The following is a 23,606-nucleotide window of genomic DNA, read 5'->3' as shown; positions in this document are numbered from 1 at the left end:
GCCGCGCGGGCCCGGGGGCGGGGGCGGGGCGCGCGGTCCCCGCCAGGGCCCAAGTCCCACCTTCGGGGGCGGTGCCTGGCCCGGGGAGTGTCAGGAAGAGGAAGAGCGCGGCCGGCGGCGCTGCGCTGAGAGCAGGGGCCCGGCCAAGGCGAGTGCCGCGCGGGCCACCATGGCCACGGACGAGCTGGCCACCAAGCTGAGCCGGCGGCTGCAGATGGAGGGCGAGGGCGGCGGCGAGACCCCGGAGCAGCCCGGGCTGAACGGGGCAGCGGCGGCGGCGGCGGGGGCACCCGACGAGGCGGCCGAGGCGCTGGGCAGCGCGGACTGCGAGCTGAGCGCCAAGCTGCTGCGGCGCGCAGACCTCAACCAGGGCATCGGCGAGCCCCAGTCGCCCAGCCGCCGCGTCTTCAACCCCTACACCGAGTTCAAGGAGTTCTCCAGGAAGCAGATCAAGGACATGGAGAAGATGTTCAAGCAGTAAGTGCCCGCGCGACCCGGGCCCCCGCCCGCCCCGCGACCCGGTCTCGGGCCCCGAACCCCCCGATCCCCGGATCCCGCTCCGCCCCGGGACCCTGCCGTCAGCCAAGCTTCCCCGAACCCAGACGCACCGGGGTTGGGGACCCCGCGGCCCCTTCCAGATCGAGACCCGGCATCTCACCGCGCACGTTAGTCTGGGGGACCCCCGGCCCCTGGCACGCGGCGGCGACTCGTATTTGTGCTGCCTCCGGTACACCATAGATGCGTCCACAGAGTGGGGGACCCCAAGCTTCCTTCCAGATAATCGCCAGGCCCCGCGAGCCCCACCCCCACCACCACACGTGTGGGTCCCGGGCCCTCCGCGCTGTTAGTGGGGCTTCTCCACCACCCCACACCGCACACACCGAGGCTGAGGACCCAGCGGCCTTCCTTCCCCGATCCCAGCTACTCGCGTTCCCCACCCCCACCCCAACACACGCTGGCCAAAGACACCCATCCCAGTGCCCCTCGACACCACATGCCAACCACATTCCCTCCCTTAAGGTCTTTTCATTTCCTCTGCGATCTCAGGTCTCCCTCAAGGTGGGTTCTGGGCAGGGATCCCCCCAACTTCCTCTCCAGTTACTTAGCGTCTACCAGCAAACTGGGGGCAAAGACTTGCCCTTTCCATCCCCACCCACTCATTTAGCCAGGACCCAAATCCTTCACTCACAAGTGGTCTCCTTAGGAAGGGACCCCTCGGCCCCTGTTGCCCCTCTGGTGTAAACCTCACTCCAGTCGTCCCTGTGGGCCGAGTCCCCTCCGGGTTTGGAAGGCCTCCCTCCCGCTCCTGCCCGCCCCACCCCCCTGCACCCAGCAGCTTGCAGTCACCGCTCCCCTGCTTCTGTCGCAAGGCCCCCCATCTCTCCTTCCCACTCCGTATATCCCCTTCCCTCCCCACAGGGACCCCCCATGTCCCACACCCACCCTGGTCAAAAGGGGCCCCTTCCTATGTGACTTGCCCTGTTACCCCCACCCCTACCCTTTATTCCATCAGATCCACACTCTGTGCCCTCACCAGGGTGGATGGGCACCCCCAGGCGTGTGGGCTCATCCCCCTGTCCCCCCACAAAAACAATCTTAATGTCTCTGTGGAGGGGCTAGAGAGAGAGGGCCCGGCTCCCTCCGGCCCATCCCTGGGTCCCACTCTGTTGGGTCTAAGATGCACAGCCACTCTCTCCCAGCCATGTGTGTGCCCAGGGGATGGGGAAGGTGCCAGTGCCCCTCCCTTTGGTACCTTTCCCCACCTCCTGTTCCCTGTCCCCCTGCCCCTGGCTCCTGGAGAGGGAACAGCCTCGTTCCACGATCTGGGTGCTGGTCTGGAGTGGTTCTGGAAGGGGATAGAACTGGCCTGAGGCTGAGTCTTGGGGGTGAGCCAGGAGGTCTAGCCCCACCTGGCACAGGCAGCCCAGGGCTGAGGGAGGGATGCGGCAAGGCCGGCTCCCGCTTGGCTGGGCAGGAGGTGGGGGCAGACCAGGGGTGTCAGCCTCAGCCACATGCAGCTGTCAGTGCCCCAACATCAAGCCGGAAGCCCAGGAAGGGGCGTTTTGCAACCGCACTGTTTGAGAAAGGCTCTGACCCTACTCACCACAGCTTGCAGCAGCTTCTGCATTTGGCCCCAAGGCAGGGGGAATGATTTCTGGTTCCCAGTTGCGGGTGGCTGAGGAGTCCCATACTTTCCCAAGGTCCTTCTGGGGGAAAATCAAGTCCTTGACCCCCGGCCCCTCTGAACCTCTTTGAGAAAGTCCCAGGGCCCTGAACCTCTTCAAGAAAGTCCCAGGGCGCCCACGTCCTTGGCTCCACGGTGTTTGGTTGGAGTTCTTCTAAAGTTTCTTCCCAGCGGAAGACTGGCGAGATTGGGAGAGCAGGATTTCCAGGATTCCTGGAAGAGTAACGTGAATGCTCCTGGGTGGGCAGACGCAGGGGTGGGTATGGATCACTGTCTGTCAGTCACTGCAGACGCAGGGGTGGGTATGGATCACTGTCACTGCAGACACAGGGGTGGGTATGGATCACTGTCTGTCACTGCCCCCATCGGGCAGTGCAGAGCTGATTCAGACACCACGGAGATCCCTGTGCTGATAGTGCTGAGGCGCTCACCAGGTCCCTCAAACAGCCCCGTGACACAGAGCTCTTCGTCACCTTTGTGCAGACAAGGAGTGTTAAATAACTTGCCAAGACCACACAGCTAGAAAATGATAGAGCCAGGACTGAAACCCAGGTCTGTGACTCCAAATCCCGGGTTCTTCCCCTTCCGGGTTTCCCATCACAGACATCTGCTTTCATGTTGGAAAACCTTCTCCAACACCCGCTTCCGTGTTCGTGGCGGATTGTCCATTCATGTCCCCAACCCCAGCCCCCGTCTCTCCTTTCCCCCAGAGCCTGCCTTCTCCTGGGCTTCCACAGCTTCCCTGCCACTGGCCACCAAAACAAAGATGGAGCTGTTCTGGGAGAACCCAGACACTTCAAATGAGCGGGACTTGGGAGGATGCAGTGTGGTTGGAAGTGGCATGCAGCTGAGGGAACAGTCTGGAAGCTTCATTTGCGCAGCAAACTCACTTTTTTTTAACATAGGCTGTTTCTGGTCTAGTTTGATGAGAGGTACTCTGAGGGAGACTGAGGGGAGCTGGACCCCTCCAAGCTACCCCTTGGCACCTGCACTTCTTGCCAGGGTTTTAGGAGGGCTGATGGGGCAGGCAGGGGCCAGGAAGCTGGACCTCTAGGGAAGCAAGTGCTGCCTGCCAGGGCCCGGGTGAGGGTGGAAAGCTGCAGATTGTGTATTCAAGGAAACAACGCTTCACTGTGCCAACCGAGCCCAACCCCGCCGCCAACAGACGGGCTCTCGTGGAAGACAAACCCCCGTTCTGCTTCCGCTGTCCGAGTGGGGCTGCAGCCTCCTGGGTCCAAGCAGGGTCCTAGGATCAAAGCCAGGGCATCAGAGCCAGGGCTCTGGGGAGAGCAGAGGGCAGGGAGGAGGGGAGCCTGCCCTCCTGGGAAGCCAGTCACCAGAGCAGGAGGCAGGAGACCATGAGGTCAGCAGGAGAATGGGAGCCGGCCTTTCCTTGGGGGCCAGGAGCGAGGAACCTGGGCTTCCATCCTAGTCTGCTTGTCCTCCCTGGGCCTCAGTCTACCTACCTGTAAAAGGGGCAGGCTATCCCTCATGACCCCCAAAGGTCCTTCAGCCCTGACCTGCGTATGTCTGAGGGGTCCTGAGCCCTTCTGGATATTGGAACTGCCTTCCAGGGCCTTCTGGTCCACCCCTCCGTGTTGATTCAGCAGGTACTTCCTGAGGCTGGAGATCGAGGGGGAAGAGAGGGGACGGGGGAAGATAGACAGACTGTCAGCCATCACTGGTCTCACACCTAGAGTCATTCAGGTTCCTCCTGAGAGAGACCTGGAGGGTTGACTCCAACCCCTCTCCCCATTTGACAGAAGAGGGAACCGAGACCCAGAAAGATGTGGCGGTGACTTGCTCGGGGTTACGGAGAGGTTCTCAGTGAGGCTGAAACCTTGTATGATGAGGAGAGTGGTCCCGGTGTCTCAGGGTGGGGCTCAGAGGACATGACACACTTAGAGTTCTGGGCCAGTGCCAGGCACAAGGAGGCTCTGCGTCTCCCTGGCCCTCGCAGCCAGGACTCTCCATCCCCGTCTCCGTGCGGCCTCAGGCTACGTCCAGCATCTCTGATCCCCCAGCTGCTCCCTCCCTCTCTTTGCTCCTCCAGGGCTGGCTCTGGAACCCTCCTGTCAGAGAGGCAAAGAGAATGGCCCTGGAGAGCCTCGGGAGTGCCCACTCCTGGGCTGACAACAGCCTAGCGGGGGCTCTGGAGGGTTTTGTAAGTTGAGACCTGCTGGAAAGGTAGGCAGCCGTGTAATTCTGAACCTGCCGTGGAATCTGAGGACGATGCCCTAGATCCCTGTCTCCCGCCTAGCACAGCCTTGCAGGCCCTGTCCCCACTGTCATCCCCAGCCACTTCATCTCAGGACACCTTGCGTCAGAGAGGCAGGCTTTCCTTTCCTTCTGGCCAGCTCTTCCCTGCACAAGCTCTGGAAGCCTCCCGCCCTCCTCTCCACACCTCCACCTCCAGGGGACACACCTCTCCCAGGAGCCCTTCCTGGACGCAGTCAGCAGGGCCTCTGGAGTCTGCAGCCCTGGGTTTGAATACAGCTGTGGGCTGTGGAGCCCTTCTGAGCTTCTGTTCCTCACGCTGGAACAGCGGGGACAGGGGGACCCACGTCACAGGGTTGTTGTACGGCGCTTAGCCCAGTGCTTGGCACAGAGCAAGTCGTTACTAAATGACTGTCACCGCCATCCCCAGCTCAGCATACACCCTCTCCTGGGCCCCTCATAGGGCCCTGGCAGTGGTCATTGCGGCTGGCTCAGAGGCAGCTCCACAGTGCCCACTGGCTGCCTCCACTTAACCACCAGCAGAGCTTCCAGGTCTGCCAGGTTGTCGACAACCCTTTGCTTTGGGCCCTAGTGACAGGACGCAGGGTTAGAGCCCTCCTTCTCTCCTGCTGAACAGCCACTCTGATTGACAGCTACATATGGCTTTGATAAATAACAAAAAGGGAGAAATGAATTCATTATCACCTAGTTACAGGGAAGGCAGGTGGCACAAAAAAGGGGAGAGCAAACAACAGCTCTGGAGGGTGCACAATGGGGATTCCCGTCTGCCACCACCCAGCTGGGTTGCTCCAGGCAAGGGACTCAGCATCTCTGAGCCTCAGTTTCCCCTGGGGCTCAAGAACCTACCTGGTAAAGTTCTGAAGATTAGGTATAAAAACACCCTGAGTCTTTGTGACGAGCCCATCATGGTGTCTGGGCTGTTTGCATGATAGATGATGTTTTTGAAAAATACAAGGTTCTCGTATGTGATCATTCTTCCAACAGATATTTTATTAAGTTTTTGCGCTACAAGATCCAGAGAATTAAATGAATCAAGTTCCTGCCCTCAAGAGGCTTACAGCCTTATATAGAACAAACATGTATAGAGGTTTAGGGATAGAGAGGATTGCACCCACAAGGCTAGCAATGGAAGGTTTTTTTCTTTATTTCTGCCATGAGGACCGAAAGCTCTCATGAATGACACCATGCTGATGTTCTCTTTGTAGCCAGCCCCCTGCCTCTGTGCCCCCTCCTTGTTAAACAGAGCCACTAGTTCTAGCCATTCCTGGAGGAGCCTATGCATATTATTTAGAGAACTGAATTGAATTCTCACACCAGCACAATGAGATTGATACTGTCTTTGTTTTCCTTTTTTTTTTTTTTTTGAGATGGAGTCTCGCTCTGCCACCAAGGCTGAAGTACAGTGGCATGATCTTGGCTCACTGCAGCCTTCGTCTCCTGGGTTCAAGTGATTCTCCTGCTTCAGCCTCCCAAGTAGCTGGGACTACAAGCACACACCACCATGCCTGGCTAATTTTTGTATTTTTGAGTAGAGACGGGATTTCACCATGTTGGCCAGGCTGGTCTCGAACTTCTGACCTCAAGTGATCTGCCCGCCTCAGCCTCCCAAAGTGCTGGGATTACAGACGAGAGCCACCGCTCCCAGCCTGATACTATCATTTTTATCCCCATTTGACAGATGAGGAGACTGAGGCTCAAGGCGATTGTCACTTGTCTAAGATTATATTAAGTGGCAGTGACAGGATTAGAACCAGATCCTCCTGCAAGGAGCCCCTGGAGGCCAAGTGAAGCCGTGTTTGTGGCTGGGGCTTGGGGGAGCCTCCGAGAGCCTTAGAGAGGTGGAGAGGTTGGGTCCTTCACCTGCAGCTTAAGGTCAGTGGGTGGAGAGAATGCCCTGCACCCCTGGGGAGGAAGGATTTCCTGGCCTTGGTCCTTACTCCGTTCCTCCCACTTCCGCTATGCATCAGCCTCTGAGTCACCTCTCCTTCCCCACACCCCCGGCCCAGGACTTTTGGTTCCTCTTTGGTCCACCCTTCCTGCCTTCTCCGGCCTCCTCGCTCTCCTCCATGCTACCTGGGTCCAAGGCCTGGTGGCTTGGACTGGCTTCCACTGTGAGAATCTAGGCTCCAGGACAGAAGGCCTTGCTGCCTCAGGGGATGTCAGAGGTCCTTTCTGCAAGGCCAGCCCTGCCAGCAGAGGCAGTCACTTTGCAGCCTCAGCAGGGAAGGTCCCCACACCCTGGAGCAGCTGAGTTCCCCTTACTGCCGGGCAACCTTCTCCTTGGCTGACTTCCGCTTTTCAAGGACAGCAGAGAGGCAGGGGTCAGTGCCAGAAAGGTGTGGCCAGGTGGGAGCCGGGCCGCCCAGGGAGTCCTGAGCCACAGACACTTCAAACCAGATGCTTTGCCTCCCGTTCAGTCCTTTCTTATCCTGCAACATTATCCTCGCCCATTTCACAGTTAAGGAGGCTGGACTTTCAGAAGGGTTACGTGACTTGTCCAAAGTCACATAGCCAGTGAGGGGCAGAATAGGAATTGAACCTGGGCCTCCCTGGCTCCAAGTCCTCTGAACCCTTACAGTGGCCCGAACACCAGCAGCTTCACCGCCCGGGAGTATGTTAGAAATGCAGATGCTCAGATTCCACCCCAGATTTACCAGACTGTAATCTGCATTTTTTTTTTTTTTTTTTTAAGAGACAGAGTCTTGCTCTGTCACTCAGACCGAGTGCAGTGGTACGATCATAGCTCACTGCAGCCTCAACTTCCTGGGCTTAAGTGATCCTCCCACCTCAGCCTCCTGAGTAGCTGGGACTACAGGCACATGCCACCACATCCAGCTAATTTTTTTTTATTTTTGTAGAGATGGGGTCTCATTATGTTGCTCAGACTGGTCTCAAACTCCTGGGCCCAAGCCACCCTCCCACCTCATCCTCCCAAAGTGCAGGGATTACAGGCATGAGCCACCACGCCCAGCCCATAATCCGCACTGTAACCAGCTTCACCAGGTGTGCACACTGACGTTTAAGAAGCGCTAAGCTGCGGCTCAGGCCCCCACACAGCCGTCTCCCCACCACTTCCTGAGGTTGACCTAAGGTTATCCTTAGGTGGGTGACTTTGTCTGAGCTGTAAGAGGATAAGATGTATGGAGTAAAGATTAAGTTACGTTATAAACACTGGGTTATGTTAATATTAGGCATTCAATAAATATTCTTTATAATCACTATCATAACAATAATGACTATGAAGAGCAAGAAGTGAAAGGGGGTGGCCGGCAGGGAGTGCCGCGGGTGCAGTGTGAGGTTGTTGAACTCCAGGTTAGGATGCCTTTGAGCCCTGACAGCCCCCCAGCAAATTGCTTGGAGTCTCCCTCTTTATCCTCCGTGGGGGAGCCCCAAGCGCCACACTTATGTGCTCTCTATCTCTCCGTCTCTCTCTCTCTTTCTCCCCCAACCCCATACCCCACTTAGCTGAACTAGGGCAAGAGATCAAGTGTGAGATTCCCAGATAGGACTAGAGGAAGTGGTGAGCGCTGGGCTTTCCCTATATGAGTCAGGCAGTCTGGGGGTGGGGACATGCAGGAACTGGGGAAGCCAGGGGGGCCTGAGGGCTCCTGAGCCCATACCCAACACCCACCCCGTCCAATTGTCTGTTCTCCTGGGACCTGCACGCCCAGAGCGGCCATCAGTAAAGCCTGGGATGGGAGTCAGGAGAGACAGAATTGGAGTCCCTGTGCTCCCACCTTCCCGTGTGCAGTTTTTGCAATGACTCTGCTTCCTTCTGCCATCAGACTGTGCAGTGCAGCTTGGGGGCACCTGCACGAGGAGCAACTTTCTTTCTTTTTCTTTTTTTTTTTTTTTTTTTTTTTTTGAGACAGAGTCTTGCTCTGTCACCCAGGCTGGAGTGCAGTGGCACAATCTTGGCTCACTGCAGCCTCCGCTTCCCGGGTTCAAACAATTCTTCTGCCTCAGCCTCCCTAGTAGCTGGGATTACAGGCATGCACCACCACACCCAGTTAATTTTTGTATTCTTAGTAGAGACAGGGTTTCACCATGTTGGCCAAGCTGGTCTCGAACTCCTGGCCTCAAGTGATCTGCCCGCCTCGGCCTCCCAAAGTGCTGAGATTACAGGCGTGAGCCACTGCACCTGGTCGAGGAGCAACTTTTTTTTTTTTTTTTTTTTTGAGATGGAGTCTCGCTCTGTCACCCAGGCTGGAGTGCAGTGGCGCGATCTCGGCTCACTGCAAGCTCCGCCTCCCGGGTTCACGCTATTCTCCTGCCTCAGCCTCCCGAGTAGCTGGGACTACAGGCGCCCACCACACCCAGCTAATTTTTTGTATTTTTAGTAGAGACGGGGTTTCACCGTGTTAGCCAGGATGGTCTCAATCTCCTGACCTTGTGATCCGCCCGCCTTGGCCTCCCAAAGTGCTGGGATTACAAGCGTGAGCCACCGTGCCCGGCCGCAACTTTCTAATAGTTCCAAAGCCAAGATAGGCCCCCACTTAAGTAAGCAATGAGCTTCCTGTCCTCAGAGGTATTCAAGGCACTAAACAACGAACTGCATCAGGAATCTGATTTTCAGGAACGACTGAATAAGATGGCCTCCAATATCCCTTCCAACCCCGAAGTTCTCTGCTGTGTCCCGATAGGCATCAGGGCATAGCATAGTCGTTAAGAGTGCATGTGTTTGATCAGGCCTGGTTCAGAGCCCAGCGACACCCTTGTCACCTATGACCTGGGCCAAGTCACTTCCCCTCTGAGCCTCAGTCTCCTTGTCGGTTCATGTTCATGCCGCTTCATAGGCTTCTTGTGAGAATCTGATGCAAAACACCTGGCATCGTGCCTGGCACATAGCAAGTGCTCAGCAGAGTAGCCAGGAATGATGATAGATTATGACGTGGGGCTCACCTGGGTGCAAGGCTGGGACATCTGCACTGTGCATGGTTGACGCCTCCACTGCCTACCCCTGTGACTCCCTAGTTATCAGAACTGGGGAGAGGGGCAGGGGCAGGGAAGCAACCAGCTGGGGACCATGCTCACCCCAAAGGGAAAGGGTCGTCCCTGGGGGGTAACTGGCTGCTCCGCTTTCAAGAGGGGGATGGATGGGGATTTTGTCCCCAGCATCCAGGGTGCAGCTAGCTGCCGAGCCCTCCCTGGCGAGAACTATTCAAGGGGAGGCAGATAGGAATGCGGGCACGGTGCCAGGCCCCGCAGCCTCCCTCCGGTGCTGGAGAAAAGTGCTGAGCTCCCAGGCTGGGCATTTTCTGCCAGTACTGCCGAATGGCATTGGCCTTCCCAAACAGGCACCAAGCTGGGCTCTCAGTCCAGCCTCCACTGGCCCTGCAAGCTTGAGAATGTGGGACCCTCCGTGGGACCAGGAAAAAGAGAGGGGGCCAGGGAGGAGAAAAACTTCCAGCTGTTGGAATCCTGCAGTCTGCCGGCTGTGTGACCCTGGGCCAGTCACTGCCCACTCTGGGCCCCAGTTTCCCTACATAATGTAAAACGGGTAGACCAGGCTATCTGGGTGGATCTTGCGGGCTGATCTCTCTTTTTCTGGATCCTCTAAGCCAGCTGCAACCTCAGTTCCAGCTCAGGCAGAAGGGCTGGTGGGTGAGAGGCCCTCTAGCCCAGGAGATGCCTGTTTCCAGCCATCGTGGAACCTCGTTCTCTCCTGTGCTGCCAGTTGTCCCACACACACATTGGCACCATGAGAGTAGCCCCTTCCTCACTTTTCTCCAACCCCGAGGGAAGGTTCCTCGCTCCCTGAGGCTCCTCTCTCCCTGTTCAAGGGCTCTGTCCAGCGGTCTTCTGTCTTCCCACCTCCCAGAGATGCTGGGGCTTTGCGTCGGGCCTAGTAGGGGAAAAGTGGGCCTTTAGAGGAGAGGTCATGCTGGAGGGATCCCCTGGGTCATCATGTCCACCCCTGCCTCCAGGCCAAGCCACCACAAGCCCTGCCTCCCAACCCTGTACCACCAGTCAGGACTGGAGCCTGTGGCAGAAGCCAGTGTGTTTTTTATCATTATTTCTAATATCATCACCCTTTTTATATTGTATATGTGAAGTATATGATGTGCATATGTGACACACACAAACTTCTCAATGTAACAACTACTATTACGATGATGATGAAATTAACAGGTTTGAAGGACTCACTATGTGCCAGGCATTTTATATCTGTCAGCTCATTTTCATTCTCTTTTTTGTGTTTGTTTGTCTTTTAAACAAGGTCTCACTCTGTTGCCCAGGCTGAAGAGCAGTGGCTCGATCAGGGCTCACTGCAGCCTCAACCTCCCGGGCTAAAGTGATCCTCCCACCACAGCCTCCCTAGTAGCTGGGACCAGAGGCATACACCACCACGCCCAGCTAATTTTATTTATTTATTTTTTGAGACAGTGTCTCACTTTGTCGCCCAGGCTGGAGTGCAGTGGCATGATCTCAGCTCACTGCAACCTCCGTCTCCTGGGTTCAAGCAATTCTCCTGACTCAGCTTCCTGAGTAGCTGGAATTACAGGTGCATGCCACCATGCCTGGCTAATTTCTACACTTTTAGTAGAGATGGAGTTTTACCATGTTGGTCAGGCTGGTCTCGAACTCCTGACCTCGTGATCCGCCTGCCTCAGCCTCCCAAAGTGCTGGGATTACAGGCATGAGCCACTGCACCTGGCCCTTTATTTTTTTATAGAGATGTGGTCTCCCTATCTTGCCCAAGCTGGTCTCAAACTCCTGGGCTCAAGTGATCCTCAGCCTCCCAAAGTGCTGGCATTATGGACATGAGCCACCACGTCCAGCCTCATTTACTCTTTAATAATCTTAAGGGTAGATGTTAGGAATAATAATAACTGGTTTTTAGTATCATAGTAGGCATGTATGAAGTGCTTCCTGTGGACCAGGCTCTGTGCCAAGAGTCTGCTTGTATCATCTCTTTTAATCCTTGCCTCCATCCTGAGATGAGTTCTTTGATCTCCATGATGTAGATGAGGAAATTGAGGTCTGTGGGGTTAGGTGACTTGACCAGGGTTACTCTGCCAGCAGGTGGCAGAGCTGGGGTTTGGACCCAGGTCAGTCTCAGCAGAGTTGATGTAACCACAAACCCTCAAGGCCATCTTCAATCAGGTTGACCCTGGAACCTGGCTGATCCCCTGCACTAGACCACATCAGAGCCCAGGGCACAGGGCAGATGGCCACTCTCCAGGAGTCTCTTGGGAATGGCCTCCTCCACGGCTACCTCTGGGGGCTTCACCGCCCACCCCAGCACCTGGCCTCTCACAGCCCCCGTCACCTCCTCTCGGTGATGGACTCTTTGGCACCACAGCCAGCCCCTATATTGTCCCCCTGGGGGCCAGAGCCTGCCCTGGATGGAGCCCAGCCCCAGTAATTGATTGGCCTTTGATTGATAGAGGCAGCCGTTCAAATCGTGGTTTGAGCCACGGCCCAGCCAGGCCTGGGAGCTACCAAAGACAGAGGTATCCACAGCCCACGTTTCCATCCAAGTTTGGACACTTTATCTGCACTTCCTCTGAAACTGAGCTGCCCCTGGCTGCAGAAGAAACCCATGCACTTGAGCAATAAATAAAGCTGGGGCTCAGGGAGAGACACGTGGGACCCAGGGGCTGGGGCGTGAACCCCTGACCTGCTGGTTATGGGACCTGTGGCCTCACCAACAGCCCTCCTGACCTAATCCGGACCTGGAGGATTGCTGAGCACAGGGGTTGTAAAGAGAAAGTGCTGGTGCGTTGGGAGTTTAGTGAAGGTGATTCAATCTTGTTTTCACGGCGGCGACTGCCATTTATGCAGCTAGCTCTGTGCGCTGGGAGCTGTGCTGAGTGCTTGACAGGGATGGGCTCAGTCGTTCCTCACAGTGGCCCATGAGAGAGGCCCCATTGCAGCAGGGTTCTCAGCCTCAGCACCACTGGCACTTGGGGCCAGCTCATTACATTTTTTTTTTTTTTTTTTTTGAGACAGAGTCTTGCTTTGTCGCCCAGGCTGGAGTGCAGTGGTGCCATCTCAGCTCATTGCAACCTCCACCTCCTGTGTTTAAGTGATTCTCCTGCCTCAGCCTCCCAAGTAGCAGGGATTACAGGTGCCTGCCACCATGCCCGGCTAATTTGTGTATTTTTAATAGAGACAGGGTTTCACCATGTTGGCCAGGATGGTCTTGATCTCCTGACCTCATGATCTGCCCGCCTCAGCCTCCCAAAGTGCTGGGATTATAGGCGTGAGCCACCGTGCCCAGCTGGCCAGGTCATTCTTTGCGGTGGGGCCACCCTATGCGCTATAGGAGCTTCCCTGGCCTCCACCCACCAGATGCCACTGGCATCCCCCCCACCCCCGCCGCCCCAGGTATGACAACCAAAAACATCTCTAGATATTGCCAGATGTCTCCTGGGGGGCACATGCACCCCAGCTTAAGAGATGCTGCATTTTGGCCAGGTGCGGTGGCTCACACCTGTAATCTCAGCACTTTGGGAGGCCGAGGCGGACAGATCATGAGGTCAGGAGATCGAAACCATCCTGGCTAACACGGTGAAACCCCATCTCTACTAAAAATACAAAAAATTAGCCGAGCCTGGTGGCGGGCACCTGTAGTCCCAGCTACTCAGGAGGCTGAGGCAGGAGAATGGCGTGAACCCGGGAGGCAGAGCTTGCAGTGAGCCGAGATGGCGCCACTGCACTCCAGCCTGGGCAACAGAGTGAGACTCCGTCTCAAAAAAAAATAAATAAAAAGAGATGCTGCATTTTGTGGCTGAGGAGCCCAGGCAATTTGGCTCCAGAGCCTGACTGTCATCGCTGACCTTCATGGGAGCCCACGGTCAGAAAGTGGCAGGGCTTTGCTTTCCTCGGGGGCACTGAGGAGGGGAGTCCTCATGACTTGGCTCAGGAAAGACTGAGTCCCTCACCAGGTGCCCCTGCACAGCGCCACGGTCATGTGGCGCCCGCCCAGCCCTCTACCAGGCAGCAAACAGGGTCCAGAGATGGCAGGAGGGGCCTCCGCTGTGCCCCCCAGAACCCCTCCAGCTCCAGGTGGAGGCTGGACCACAGCAGCTTTGGCCTGCCTGACCCCCTGAGTCCCACACCTTCTACTGTCACAGAGGTGGCCACTGCCCACAGGGGCTGCTGGCCCATCCACCTCCACCCCAACCCTCATCCATCAGTGGGGCAGAAGGCCGCAGGACCCTGTGTTCCCTCCAGGGCTCCCAAGACCCATCTTTGCTGTGTCAGTTTCAACCACTGACTCACTGGCTCGTGAACTATTTATACCCCTCGCACAAATGCTCCCCTTGTGCTCCAGGCAGCTGTCTGTGTTCTGCAGCAGCCCCAGGACACGTTGGGGAGGGGCTGGGTACAGAGCAAATGTGCAAGTTTATGAGCCCAGCAGATCAAGTCTGGAAGCCCAGCTCCCTCCTTACTGCTGTGTGACTGTGGGTGGGTCACTTAACCTCTCTGAGCCTTGGTCATAAAATAAGGTTATTAGGAGGATTAAGTAAAGTAAGCAGTTCCCAGCATAAAGACAGATCTCAGTACCTGGTTGCTATTAGGTGTTCAAAGTACACCTAACTAGAGAAGGCGAAGGGAGCTGGGGAGCCCGGAAGAAGGTGCAGAAATGAGACATATTCATGCAGAAGCTCAAGCGCCCGGGACATAGGGTTCTGGAACACATCCACCTGTGTTGCGCTGCTGTCACCAGCACTGTCACCCAGCCAGTTCAAGGCCTGGGGGACTGCACAAGGCTTCTTTAGGTGCAGAAAAACCCATTTTGGCTGGGCAAAGTGGTGCACGCCTGTAATTCCAGCACTCTGGGAGGCTGATGTAGGAGGATTGCTTGAGCCCAGGAGTTTGAGACCAGCCTGGGCAACATATTGACACCCCGTCTCTACAAAAAAATACAAAACTTGGCCAGTCATGGTGGCATGCACCTGCAGTCCCAGCTACTTGGGAGGCTGAGGCGGGAGGATCGCTTGAGCCCAGGAGGTAGAGGCTGCAGTAAGCTGTGATCGCGCCTGGGTAACAGAGCAACACCCCGTCTCAAAAAGAAAAAAAAAAGAAAAAAGAAAAACCCATGTTACCAACTCTGGGATCACTCTCCCCAGCCCCCATCTTGTCTTCCTCCTACGCTGTTCCCAGAGACCAGTAGGGCAGGTGTTTGGTTGATAAGAGAGCCCAGCTGGGCAAACAGCGCCTCGCCCTCTTTCACCAGGCTGTGTGCTCCAGGAACCAGTGGTGCCTTCCCAGCCAGGCAACAGGCAGAAAGGCCACCTAGACTCTTACTACACAGAAGCCAGTCAAGAGGGACTTGCCCCCAACCCCACCCCTGTCTCTGCCAGGTTGTTGGTGGTAGAAAAAAAGAGAACCTGAGTGTGCAGGGCAGAGGGGAGGCATCTTTATCGCCCAATGCTTGTTCCCGGCTTCCCCACCACCCCGCCAATCTCCGCCACTCCCGGCAGGCACTGCACCACGCTTCCCTGAACACACCCAGGCTGCCTCCTGCCACCTGGCCCTGCCTCCTGTCCCCGTCCTGCTCTGTGCCCTCGACAAAGGCAGAGGCCCTGCCTTAGATACCCCTTCATTTATTCACGTCTTATTTCTTCATTACACATTTTTGAGCACCTACTGTGTGCTTTTTAACCTCCTTCCCAGTACCTAGGGCAAGCTGGGGGGCATGAAATAGACCCCCCAGTACAGAGGGTGCTGAGTAAGAAGAGTCATTTATCACATGGAAAGAGGCCGCCTTCCACACCCACGTCACATCCCCTATTCCAGTGCTTCTCAGCGGAGAATGCTTTTATCCTGCTGGGGACATTCGACAATGTCTGGGAGACATTTTTAGCTGTCACAACTCAGGAGGGATGCTACTATAAACATCCCACAATGCACAGGACAGCCCCTACGGCAAGGATTTGTTCTGTCCAGATTGTTTAAGGTCTGAGGTTGAGAAACCATGCCCTTGCCTGTAAGGTTCTGCCATCTAGGGTCGGGGTGAGATGTCCTCCAAGTGCCCGTGGAGATGCCAGTAAGCCAGCTGGTCATGGAGGTGGTGAGTGAGTGCTCAGCTCAGAGCCTGATCCACCCTGCCGTGGTATTGAGAATTCCTTCTCGGCCAGGCACGGTGGCTCATGCCTGTAATCCCCGTACTTTGGGAGGCCGAGGTGGGTGGATCACTTGAGGTCAGGAGTTCAAGACCAGCCTGGCCAGCATGGTGAAACACTGTCTCTACTAAAAACACAAAAATTAGCTGGGTGTGGTGGTGCATGCCTGTAGTCCCAGCTACTCAAGAGGCTGAGGCAGGAGAATCGCTTGAACCCGGGAGGCGGAGGCTGCAGCGAGCCGAGATTGAGCCACTGCACTCGAGCCTGGGCAACAGAGCGAGACTCCATCTCAAAAAAAAAAAAACCCAGAGAATTCCTTCTCACTGTCTGTGCCATCACATTCAGCACACGGAGCCTGTCATTTCAGCTTCCTTGTGCCTCAGCCTTGTCCAAAAGTTAGCGCTATTCGACATGCAGGAGGCTGCCAGGCCCTGTGGTGAGTTCCCCGTCATCAGAGGTAACCAAGCAGGAGCTGAGCCACATATGGGTCCTCTGCCTGGACTGAGGTCCCTTCCAACAGTGACGGGATTTTATGGTTGGTAGGAGATGCCCTCTGATCCCCCAGTCTCCTTGCACTCAAGCCTGCGGCCTCTGACTGAGCCAGTGCCAAGATGTCCTCTCTTTTTGCATCTGCAGGTATGATGCCGGGCGGGACGGCTTCATCGACCTGATGGAGCTAAAACTCATGATGGAGAAACTTGGGGCCCCTCAGACCCACCTGGGCCTGAAAAACATGATCAAGGAGGTGGATGAGGACTTTGACAGCAAGCTGAGCTTCCGGGAGGTAAGCCCGGCCCCCAGCCCCACTCCCCTACCAGGGGCTTCACCTGAGGACCTGGTGGCCCGGGAGAGACCAACCCCCACCCTTTGTCAATGAATGAATGACATTGCCATTGAACAGCAGCTGTGAGCAGCTGCTGCTTGGCTGAGTGAGGCTTCAGAGGGCCTGTTAGAGCAGGCACCAGGGAGGGTTCTGAGATCCTCTCAGGGAGGAAGAGGAGGGAGGGACATCCCTTCCTTCACATAGGGAGCATATATTGAGCGATTTCTGTATACTTGACCCTGTGCAGGCTCTGGGGTAGAGAAAGGCCCTGTGCTCGAAGGTTCCTGGAAGTGTAGAGGAGGAGACACCACAGAAGGAAATCAGGGCTGTGATGCAGAGGAAGAGGGCCACGGCACTGGGTGACTTCACGCCCAGGATCTCACTCCGAGACAGGAGCTAGGGGCAAGCCGGTTTCGCAGGGAAGGAAATGGAGGCCCAAGCCAGACAGCGATGATACTGGACCCCAGGAAGCACAGGGATGGACCCCAGGAAGCACAGGGTTAGGTATGGGGACTCCAGGCCCAACTGGGGCCCAGGAGGTCTGGCAGGAAGCATGAAGGATGCAGGGAAGAAGAGAGGTGGCAGGGGCAGGTGGGGGAGTGCGAGTGGCTGGGCGGGAGGTGTGGGCAGTGCAGGGTAACAGCTTAGAGTTCGAGAGCAGGGTTCCATCCCTCCGACACGTTCAGGCGCTGAGACTTGGGGTGTCTTTTACTGTCTCGGAGGCTCCCTCATTGTGTCATGACACCTGTAGGACTCAATACATGGAACGCAGAGTAGGTTCACTGGGCAACAGCGGGGGACAGAGGTAAGAGGTAGGCTGAGGCCGTGTCGTCGGGAGCTGGTGTGGGCGGGGCAGGGCTGCAGTAGGCCAGCATCCTGGGTGGCAGATGAGTCATATCACCTCCCATTGTACAGATGGGCGGAGGCCCAGTGAAGGGGAGCACGGGAGCAGCAAGGGGCGAGACCCAGCTCACTGCCCCCCAGTCCTTCTCTGCAGGGGAGGCCTGAGGCTGGGGCCTGGGTGAGGCCAGGGACTCCGGCTCCCCTCCTTCCCTCCCTTCCTGACACCGCGCGCCTCTCTCCCCACTGCAGTTCCTCCTGATCTTCCGCAAGGCGGCGGCCGGGGAGCTTCAGGAGGACAGCGGGCTGTGCGTGCTGGCCCGCCTCTCTGAGATCGACGTCTCCAGTGAGGGTGTCAAGGGGGCCAAGAGCTTCTTTGAGGCCAAGGTGAGGAGCCCAAGGGGTGCCCTGACCCACGCTCCAGGACAAGGGGACCCTGGGTTGGTGCGAAGTTAATAAGTCCCCTTCCCATCCCTGCTGAGGCTGCAGACAGAGATGGGAGCTGACTCCCTGCCAGGCTGGGCCAGGCCCACACGCTCTGTCTTCTGTCTCCTCCCACTCCTGGCTGAGATCCTTGGCAGCCACCAAGGGGGTGGGTGAGGGAGGTGTACTCTTGAAAAGGGGACAGGGATTACCTTGAGGTGCCCTGGCCCTGGCACACTGAGCTGCTAACACAGAGGACTGGGCCTTAGGAGGGCAGGCCCAGAAACACAGCACTGGCTCTCCAGGGTCCCCGGTAGACACCAATCCCACCAGCCCCAGCCTAGGAGGAAGCCTGGGGGCTCAGAGACCACCTGCATGCACGACACCCTCCCCTTTCAGCAGGTTCTCAGATGGAGGAGACACCTGTGATCTAGTGGCTCCTGGGTCCTGCCCACCCGGGGCCCCAGCTCTCCCGCCTTGTTTCTCTCTTTCCTTGCTAAGAACATTCCTTCCAGAGACTGCCCCCCACCACCCTCTGGGCTTCCGAGCATTGGTGGAACTTTTCAGGGTTCATCAGTGGAACTGGGTGTGCCGCTGGGCTCCCCAGACAGGAAGCAGAGGATCAGGATGGCAGCAGCTTGAGCGACTCCCTTCGAGCGCCCTTGCTCTGCAGCAGCCACAGAATATACGTTCTCTCTTTCAATCCCCTCAACAACTCCATAAGATCAGAGTTATTGGGTGTCAGGTTCTAAGTGAGGAAACTGAGGCTCAGGAAGGTGAATGAAGTGCCTGACCCAGGGCCAGAGCTGGTGAGGTCAAGCTGTTTGTGTTGCTGGGTAGGACTCAGCAGAAGCCTGAGCCAGAAGGGACCCCAGGAAAAGCAGTCATAAGGCCGGGCGCAGTGGCTCACACCTGTCATCCCAGCACTTTGGGAGGCTGAGGCGGGTGGATCACCTGAGGTCAGGAGTTCGAGATCAGCCAACATGGCCAACATGGTGAAACCCCATCTCTACTAAAAACACCAAAATTAGCCGGGCATGGTGGAGGGCGCCCATAATCCCAGCTACTCAAGAGGCTGAGGCAGGAGAATTGCTTGAACCTGGAAGGCAGAGGTTGCAGTGAGCCAAGATTGCGCCATCGCACTCCAGCCTGGGCGACAGAGCGAGACTTTGTCTCAGAAAAATTAAAGAGAAAAGAAAAAGCAGCTGTAGCACAGAGAACCCCCAACATACACCATCCAGCCCTGACCCCCTCACCCCCATGCCCCCGCAGGTCCAGGCCATCAACGTGTCCAGCCGCTTCGAGGAGGAGATCAAGGCAGAGCAGGAGGAAAGGAAGAAGCAGGCGGAGGAGATGAAGCAGCGGAAAGCGGCCTTCAAGGAGCTGCAGTCCACCTTTAAGTAGCGGGGGCTGCAGCCGACCGCCCTGCTCCGGCCCCAGTGTGGTGGGCGAGGGTGGCGCATGGGAGGCCGAGCCTGAATCCTTGCCTGTGTCTGACGGGACCACTACTAAAAACCTAAAAATATCTGTGAATGGAGCAAGTTCAGGGGTCTTATGGAGGTGGCCCGGCCCCTCCCCGCTCCCTTCCACTCTGCACGAGGCCACCACACCGGCGCTGGCTCCCTGCCCGGCCCGGCCCGGCCCTCCCTGCCAATCCCTGGGCTCTCTTGCACCCCTAACTGCCCCCTGCCTGCTCTGGCACTGCCCCAGGCCCAGCTCCTGGCCCTAGGTCCCTCCCAGCCCCATGTGCCTGCCGCCTGCCCTCCACACATCCCTGTCCCCCCAACCCGGGAACCCCTGCCCTCCTCCAGCAGGCCGCACCGCCCCTGGGGCCCCCTGCCAGCCCCTTCCCAGGCTGGGAGACAGCAGAAGAGATAGAATCAGGGCTGCCCCCACAGAGCGGGACCCAAGGGGCTTATTGGAGGCACGAGGGGACCCCTCCCCAGGGCCTTTTCCTCCTCTGCGTCTTCCATCTACTGAAATGGGAGAGGGGGTGGGGAGCTTCTGTTCTGGTGAAGGGACCCAGGCCCCCAGCACCCCATGCTGACTTGGAGAACCCCAGATCTCTGGGGCCCAGCCAGGCAGGGTGTGGGGGCAGCTGTGCCAATCTACCTCACAGGCCCACCCCCTGCCGGGCATGCCGTGGGATCATGGGCAGGGAAGGCTCTGGGGGTCGGAGACACCGCTGCTTAGCACCCCCAGCCAGAACACCCTGAGGGTCTCAGGGGGCTCTGGAGAGAGAGGGGTGGGAGGAAGAATTGGCGCCTTCCTAGGGAAGGAGACGAGCGCTTCACCTTGATTCTCCGAGAAGCGTCCGAGAAGTGCTTTAAGTGTGTTTGCATGCGCCAGGCGGTGGGCAGCGGGGGCCTGTCCAGCCCTCTCCCGCCATCCTTCCCCAAGTGACGTCCACTGCCTTGTCACCAGCGACCTGCCTGTCATGCCCACCCCCTGAGGAAGCATGGGGACCCTAACACCCTGGTGCCCTGCACCAGACAGGCCGTGGTCAGGCCCAGGCCACCGGCCGGGTTCTGCCACAGCTTCCCACGTGCTTGCTGACATGTGTGTGCCTGTGTGTGGTGTCTGTTGCTGTGTCGTGAAACTGTGACCATCACTCAGTCCAAACAAGTGAGTGGCCCTCGAGGCCACAGTTATGCAACTTTCAGTGTGTGTCATAACGGCGTCACTGCTTTTTAAACTCGATAACTCTTTATTTTAGTAAAATGCCCAGGAGTCCTGGAAGCTACGCAGACTTGCAGAGGTTTTATTTTTTGGCCTTAGAATCTGCAGAAATTAGGAGGCACCGAGCCCAGCGCAGCAGCCTCGGACCTGGATTGCATTTGCCTTAGCGGATATGTTTATACAGATGAATATAAAATGTTTTTTTCTTTGGGCTTTTTGCTTTCCCCCCCCCCCTTCTCACCTTCCCTTCTCCCCGACCCCACCCCCCAAAAAAGCTACTTCTTCATTCCATGGTACGATTATTTTTTTTAACTAAAAGAAGATAAAATTCTATATTCTTATGTGTGTATGGTTCTTGATGGTGAGTGGGCAGGGAAATGACAAGGTCACCTGGGTGTGGGGACAGTGGTGTCAGAGCCTGGGAGGGAAGGGGACCCGCCCTAGTGGAGGAGGTTGGTGTTTGATGCCCAGATGCTGTCACCAGGCATGAGTCTAGGTGCTTTGTGCCTATTAACTCATTTAAATCCTTGCAACCAGCCCATGCAAGGGGTGATATTTTTATTCTTCTTTTGCAGATAAGAACAGGGAGGCGGCTGGGCGTGGTGGCTCACACCTGTAATCCCAGCACTTTGGGCAGCCGAGGCGGGTGGATCACCTGAGGTCAGGAGTTCGAGAACAGCCTGGCCAACATGGTGGAACCTCGTCTCTACCAAAAATACAAAAATTAGCCGGGCATGGTGGCACACGCCTGTAATCCCAGCTACTCGGGAGGCTGAGGCAGGAGAATTGCTTGAACCCGGGAGGCGGAGGTTGCAGTGAGCCAAGATTGCGCCACCGCACTCCAGCCTGGGTGACAAAGAGAGATTCTGCCTCAAAAAACAAAACAAAACAAAACAAAACAAAAAAACAGGCCTGGAAAGTCTCCCAGAGACACACAGGCAAGCGGGGCGGCAAGAGGCAGGGCCCAGGCTGTCGAGGTCATGGCTCGCAAACCTGCCAGGTGAGCAGAGAGGAGGGGCTGCCTCTCCACAAGGCCACACAGTGGCCGGCAGTGGCATTAAGGCCCTGGGAGTTATGGCTTGTGCACCCCAGAGACCCCCAAGCACCCCTGCCATGGAGACACCCAAAGTCTTTCACAGGCTGGAAAACCCCAGGGGTGATGGGGCGGACACCAGCGGCTGTCTGTGTGTGGCTTTAGACAGATCAGGCCCCCACTGGGTCTCAGTCTCCCCATCTATTCCATGCGAGGGTGGGCGAGGGTCTGGGGTCTTCCCAGGCAGGGTGTGGGAGCCGGAGTTTGGATTAGGCAGGGCATCGCTGCCCTCAGGTGGCCAGGGATGGTACTACAGCAACCGGGATGCCTGGGGAAGGCAGTGTCCTCCCCACATGCTACCCAGGGCCTGAGACGCCACTGTACGCCACCACCAACTTGAGACTTTCAGTTCCACACTGCCTTTCAAAACCCCTTCCCCAAGAGAGGAACATCCGCATCCCTGACATCCTGCTGGAAAGGGCTTCGGGAAGAAGGGACAGGGACGCTGAAAGAGTGCATGGTGGCTCACACCTGTAATCCCAGCACGTTGGGAGGCCGAGGTAGAAGGATCACTTGAAGCCAGGAATTCAAGACCAGTCTGGGCAACATAGTGAGACCCGATCTCTACAAAATATAATAACAAATCATACTGAAAAGGAAGCTCCTGATGGTGATGGCAGTGGGCCTCGAGTCCTTGGACCATGAGAGACCAGGGCCAGCTGTGTCATGCCAGGGCCCTCCACCAAGGGTCTCAGCCTGTCAGGAGCCCCCAGCCTAGGTCTGCACAAGACCCCCACTCCCAGCCCTGGCAGAGAAAGCAGGTTGAGGAGGGAAGGGACCGAGAGAGAGGACTCCTTAAAACCCTCCCAGGGCTGGGCACAGTGTCTCATGCCTGTAATTCCAGCAATTTGGGAGGCCGAGGCAGGAGGATCACTTGAGTCCAGTAGTTCAAGACTAGCCTGGGCAACATAGCAAGACCTCGTCTCTAGAAAAAAATTTAGCTGGGCAGCTACTCAGGAAGCTCAGGAGGAGGATCACTTAAGCCCAGAAGTTCAAGGCTGCAGTGATCTATGATTGTGCCACTGCACTCCAGCCTGAGTGACAGAGCAAGACCCTGTCGCTTAAAAGAAACAAAACAAACAAACAAACAAACAAAAACAACTCCCAGGTTCCCTCCTCTCATTAAGCCTCCCTGCACTGAGTCCCAGCTCCAAATCCCCATGGAACCCCCCAGCCCCTCTCTCTGAACTGTTAACCCCTCACTGAACGCCAACCCCTCATTGGGCCCCACAACCCTCTCTAACCCCCAGTGCTTCCATCTGGTTTGGAGGCGAAGCCCTGCCAGCCCCTCAGCTGGCCCCTTAGTGGGCCTCACCCAAGATGTAACAGCTGCCGCCCGAGAGTCCTGTCCCAGTGGCCAGAAAATCCCAGCCCTGTCAGTGACACCTGCCTCTTTTCTCAAGCTCTTATCCCGCCCCACCCCCACCTTGGCATTGCTCCTCCTGAGGCCCCAGAGCACCACCTGACCACCACCCCTTTCCACGTGCCTCTGCCAAGTCGCCCCTGGTTATTTTTCCAGCACAGTCTGGCCCTAAGTGGCTCAAGGACTTCGAGGTCCTGGGTCCTGGGAGACCCACTCCACCTCCTGAAAAATCCCAGGGTTCAGCAGTGGGGCAGGGGTGGATTCTGGCATTCTCTCACCCTCAAGGCCTCAGATTCATTTGGACATGGACTCTGTACAGAAGGAATCCTTTCCCTGCCTGCCCCCATCAGGCTCCCACCAGAACCAGTCTCTTCTCATGCAGAACTCCATGCCCTTGGCCCATCTCTCCAAGGGAGACTATCTCCAAGGAACACTCCCCATGTCCAGCAGGGAGCTCCCCATGGCTGAACGGGTCTTATTATCTCTATACCCAATCCTATCATGGGGCCTGCACACAGTAGTTGCTCCGTGAATGTGGGAGGAATGAATGAGTGAATGAATGAGTGAGTGAATGAATGTTTTCTGTGTATGTTATGTTTCTGTGTATGACATATGGTATGTCAGTGACTCACAGCCTGGGCAAACAAAACAGTCACTTCTTTAAATATGCAAGTTAGGTCAGGCGGGGTGGCTCATGCCTATAATCTCAGCACTTTGGGAGGCCGAGGTGGATGGATCACTTGAGGTCAGGAGTTCGAGACCAGCCTGGCCAACATGGTGAAACCCTGTCTCTACTAAAAATACAAAAATTAGCCGGGCATGGTGGCTCGTGCCTGTATCCCCAGCTACTCAGGAGGCTGAGGCACAAGAATCACTTAAACTCA

At 56.7% G+C, this 23,606-nt stretch overlaps 1 protein-coding gene across 1 annotated transcript; it reads left to right on the top strand.

Annotated features, from left to right (window-relative positions):
• The first annotated feature begins 64 nt into the window (after positions 1–64).
• Positions 65–20,599, top strand: EFHD2 (EF-hand domain family member D2). Its single transcript, XM_016954587.3, has 4 exons — positions 65–477; positions 16,138–16,285; positions 17,417–17,551; positions 18,860–20,599. Exons 1-4 carry the CDS (start codon positions 170–172, stop codon positions 18,989–18,991), a joined length of 723 nt encoding a protein of 240 aa, XP_016810076.1. The 5' UTR covers positions 65–169; the 3' UTR covers positions 18,992–20,599.
• The last annotated feature ends 3,007 nt before the right edge of the window (positions 20,600–23,606 follow it).

The sequence above is a fragment of the Pan troglodytes genome, chromosome 1 (assembly GCF_028858775.2).
Source record: "Pan troglodytes isolate AG18354 chromosome 1, NHGRI_mPanTro3-v2.0_pri, whole genome shotgun sequence".
Taxonomy (NCBI): Eukaryota; Metazoa; Chordata; class Mammalia; order Primates; family Hominidae; genus Pan; species Pan troglodytes.
Note: the sequence above shows the minus strand (reverse complement) of the source record. Positions and strands in the feature narration are given on the sequence as shown.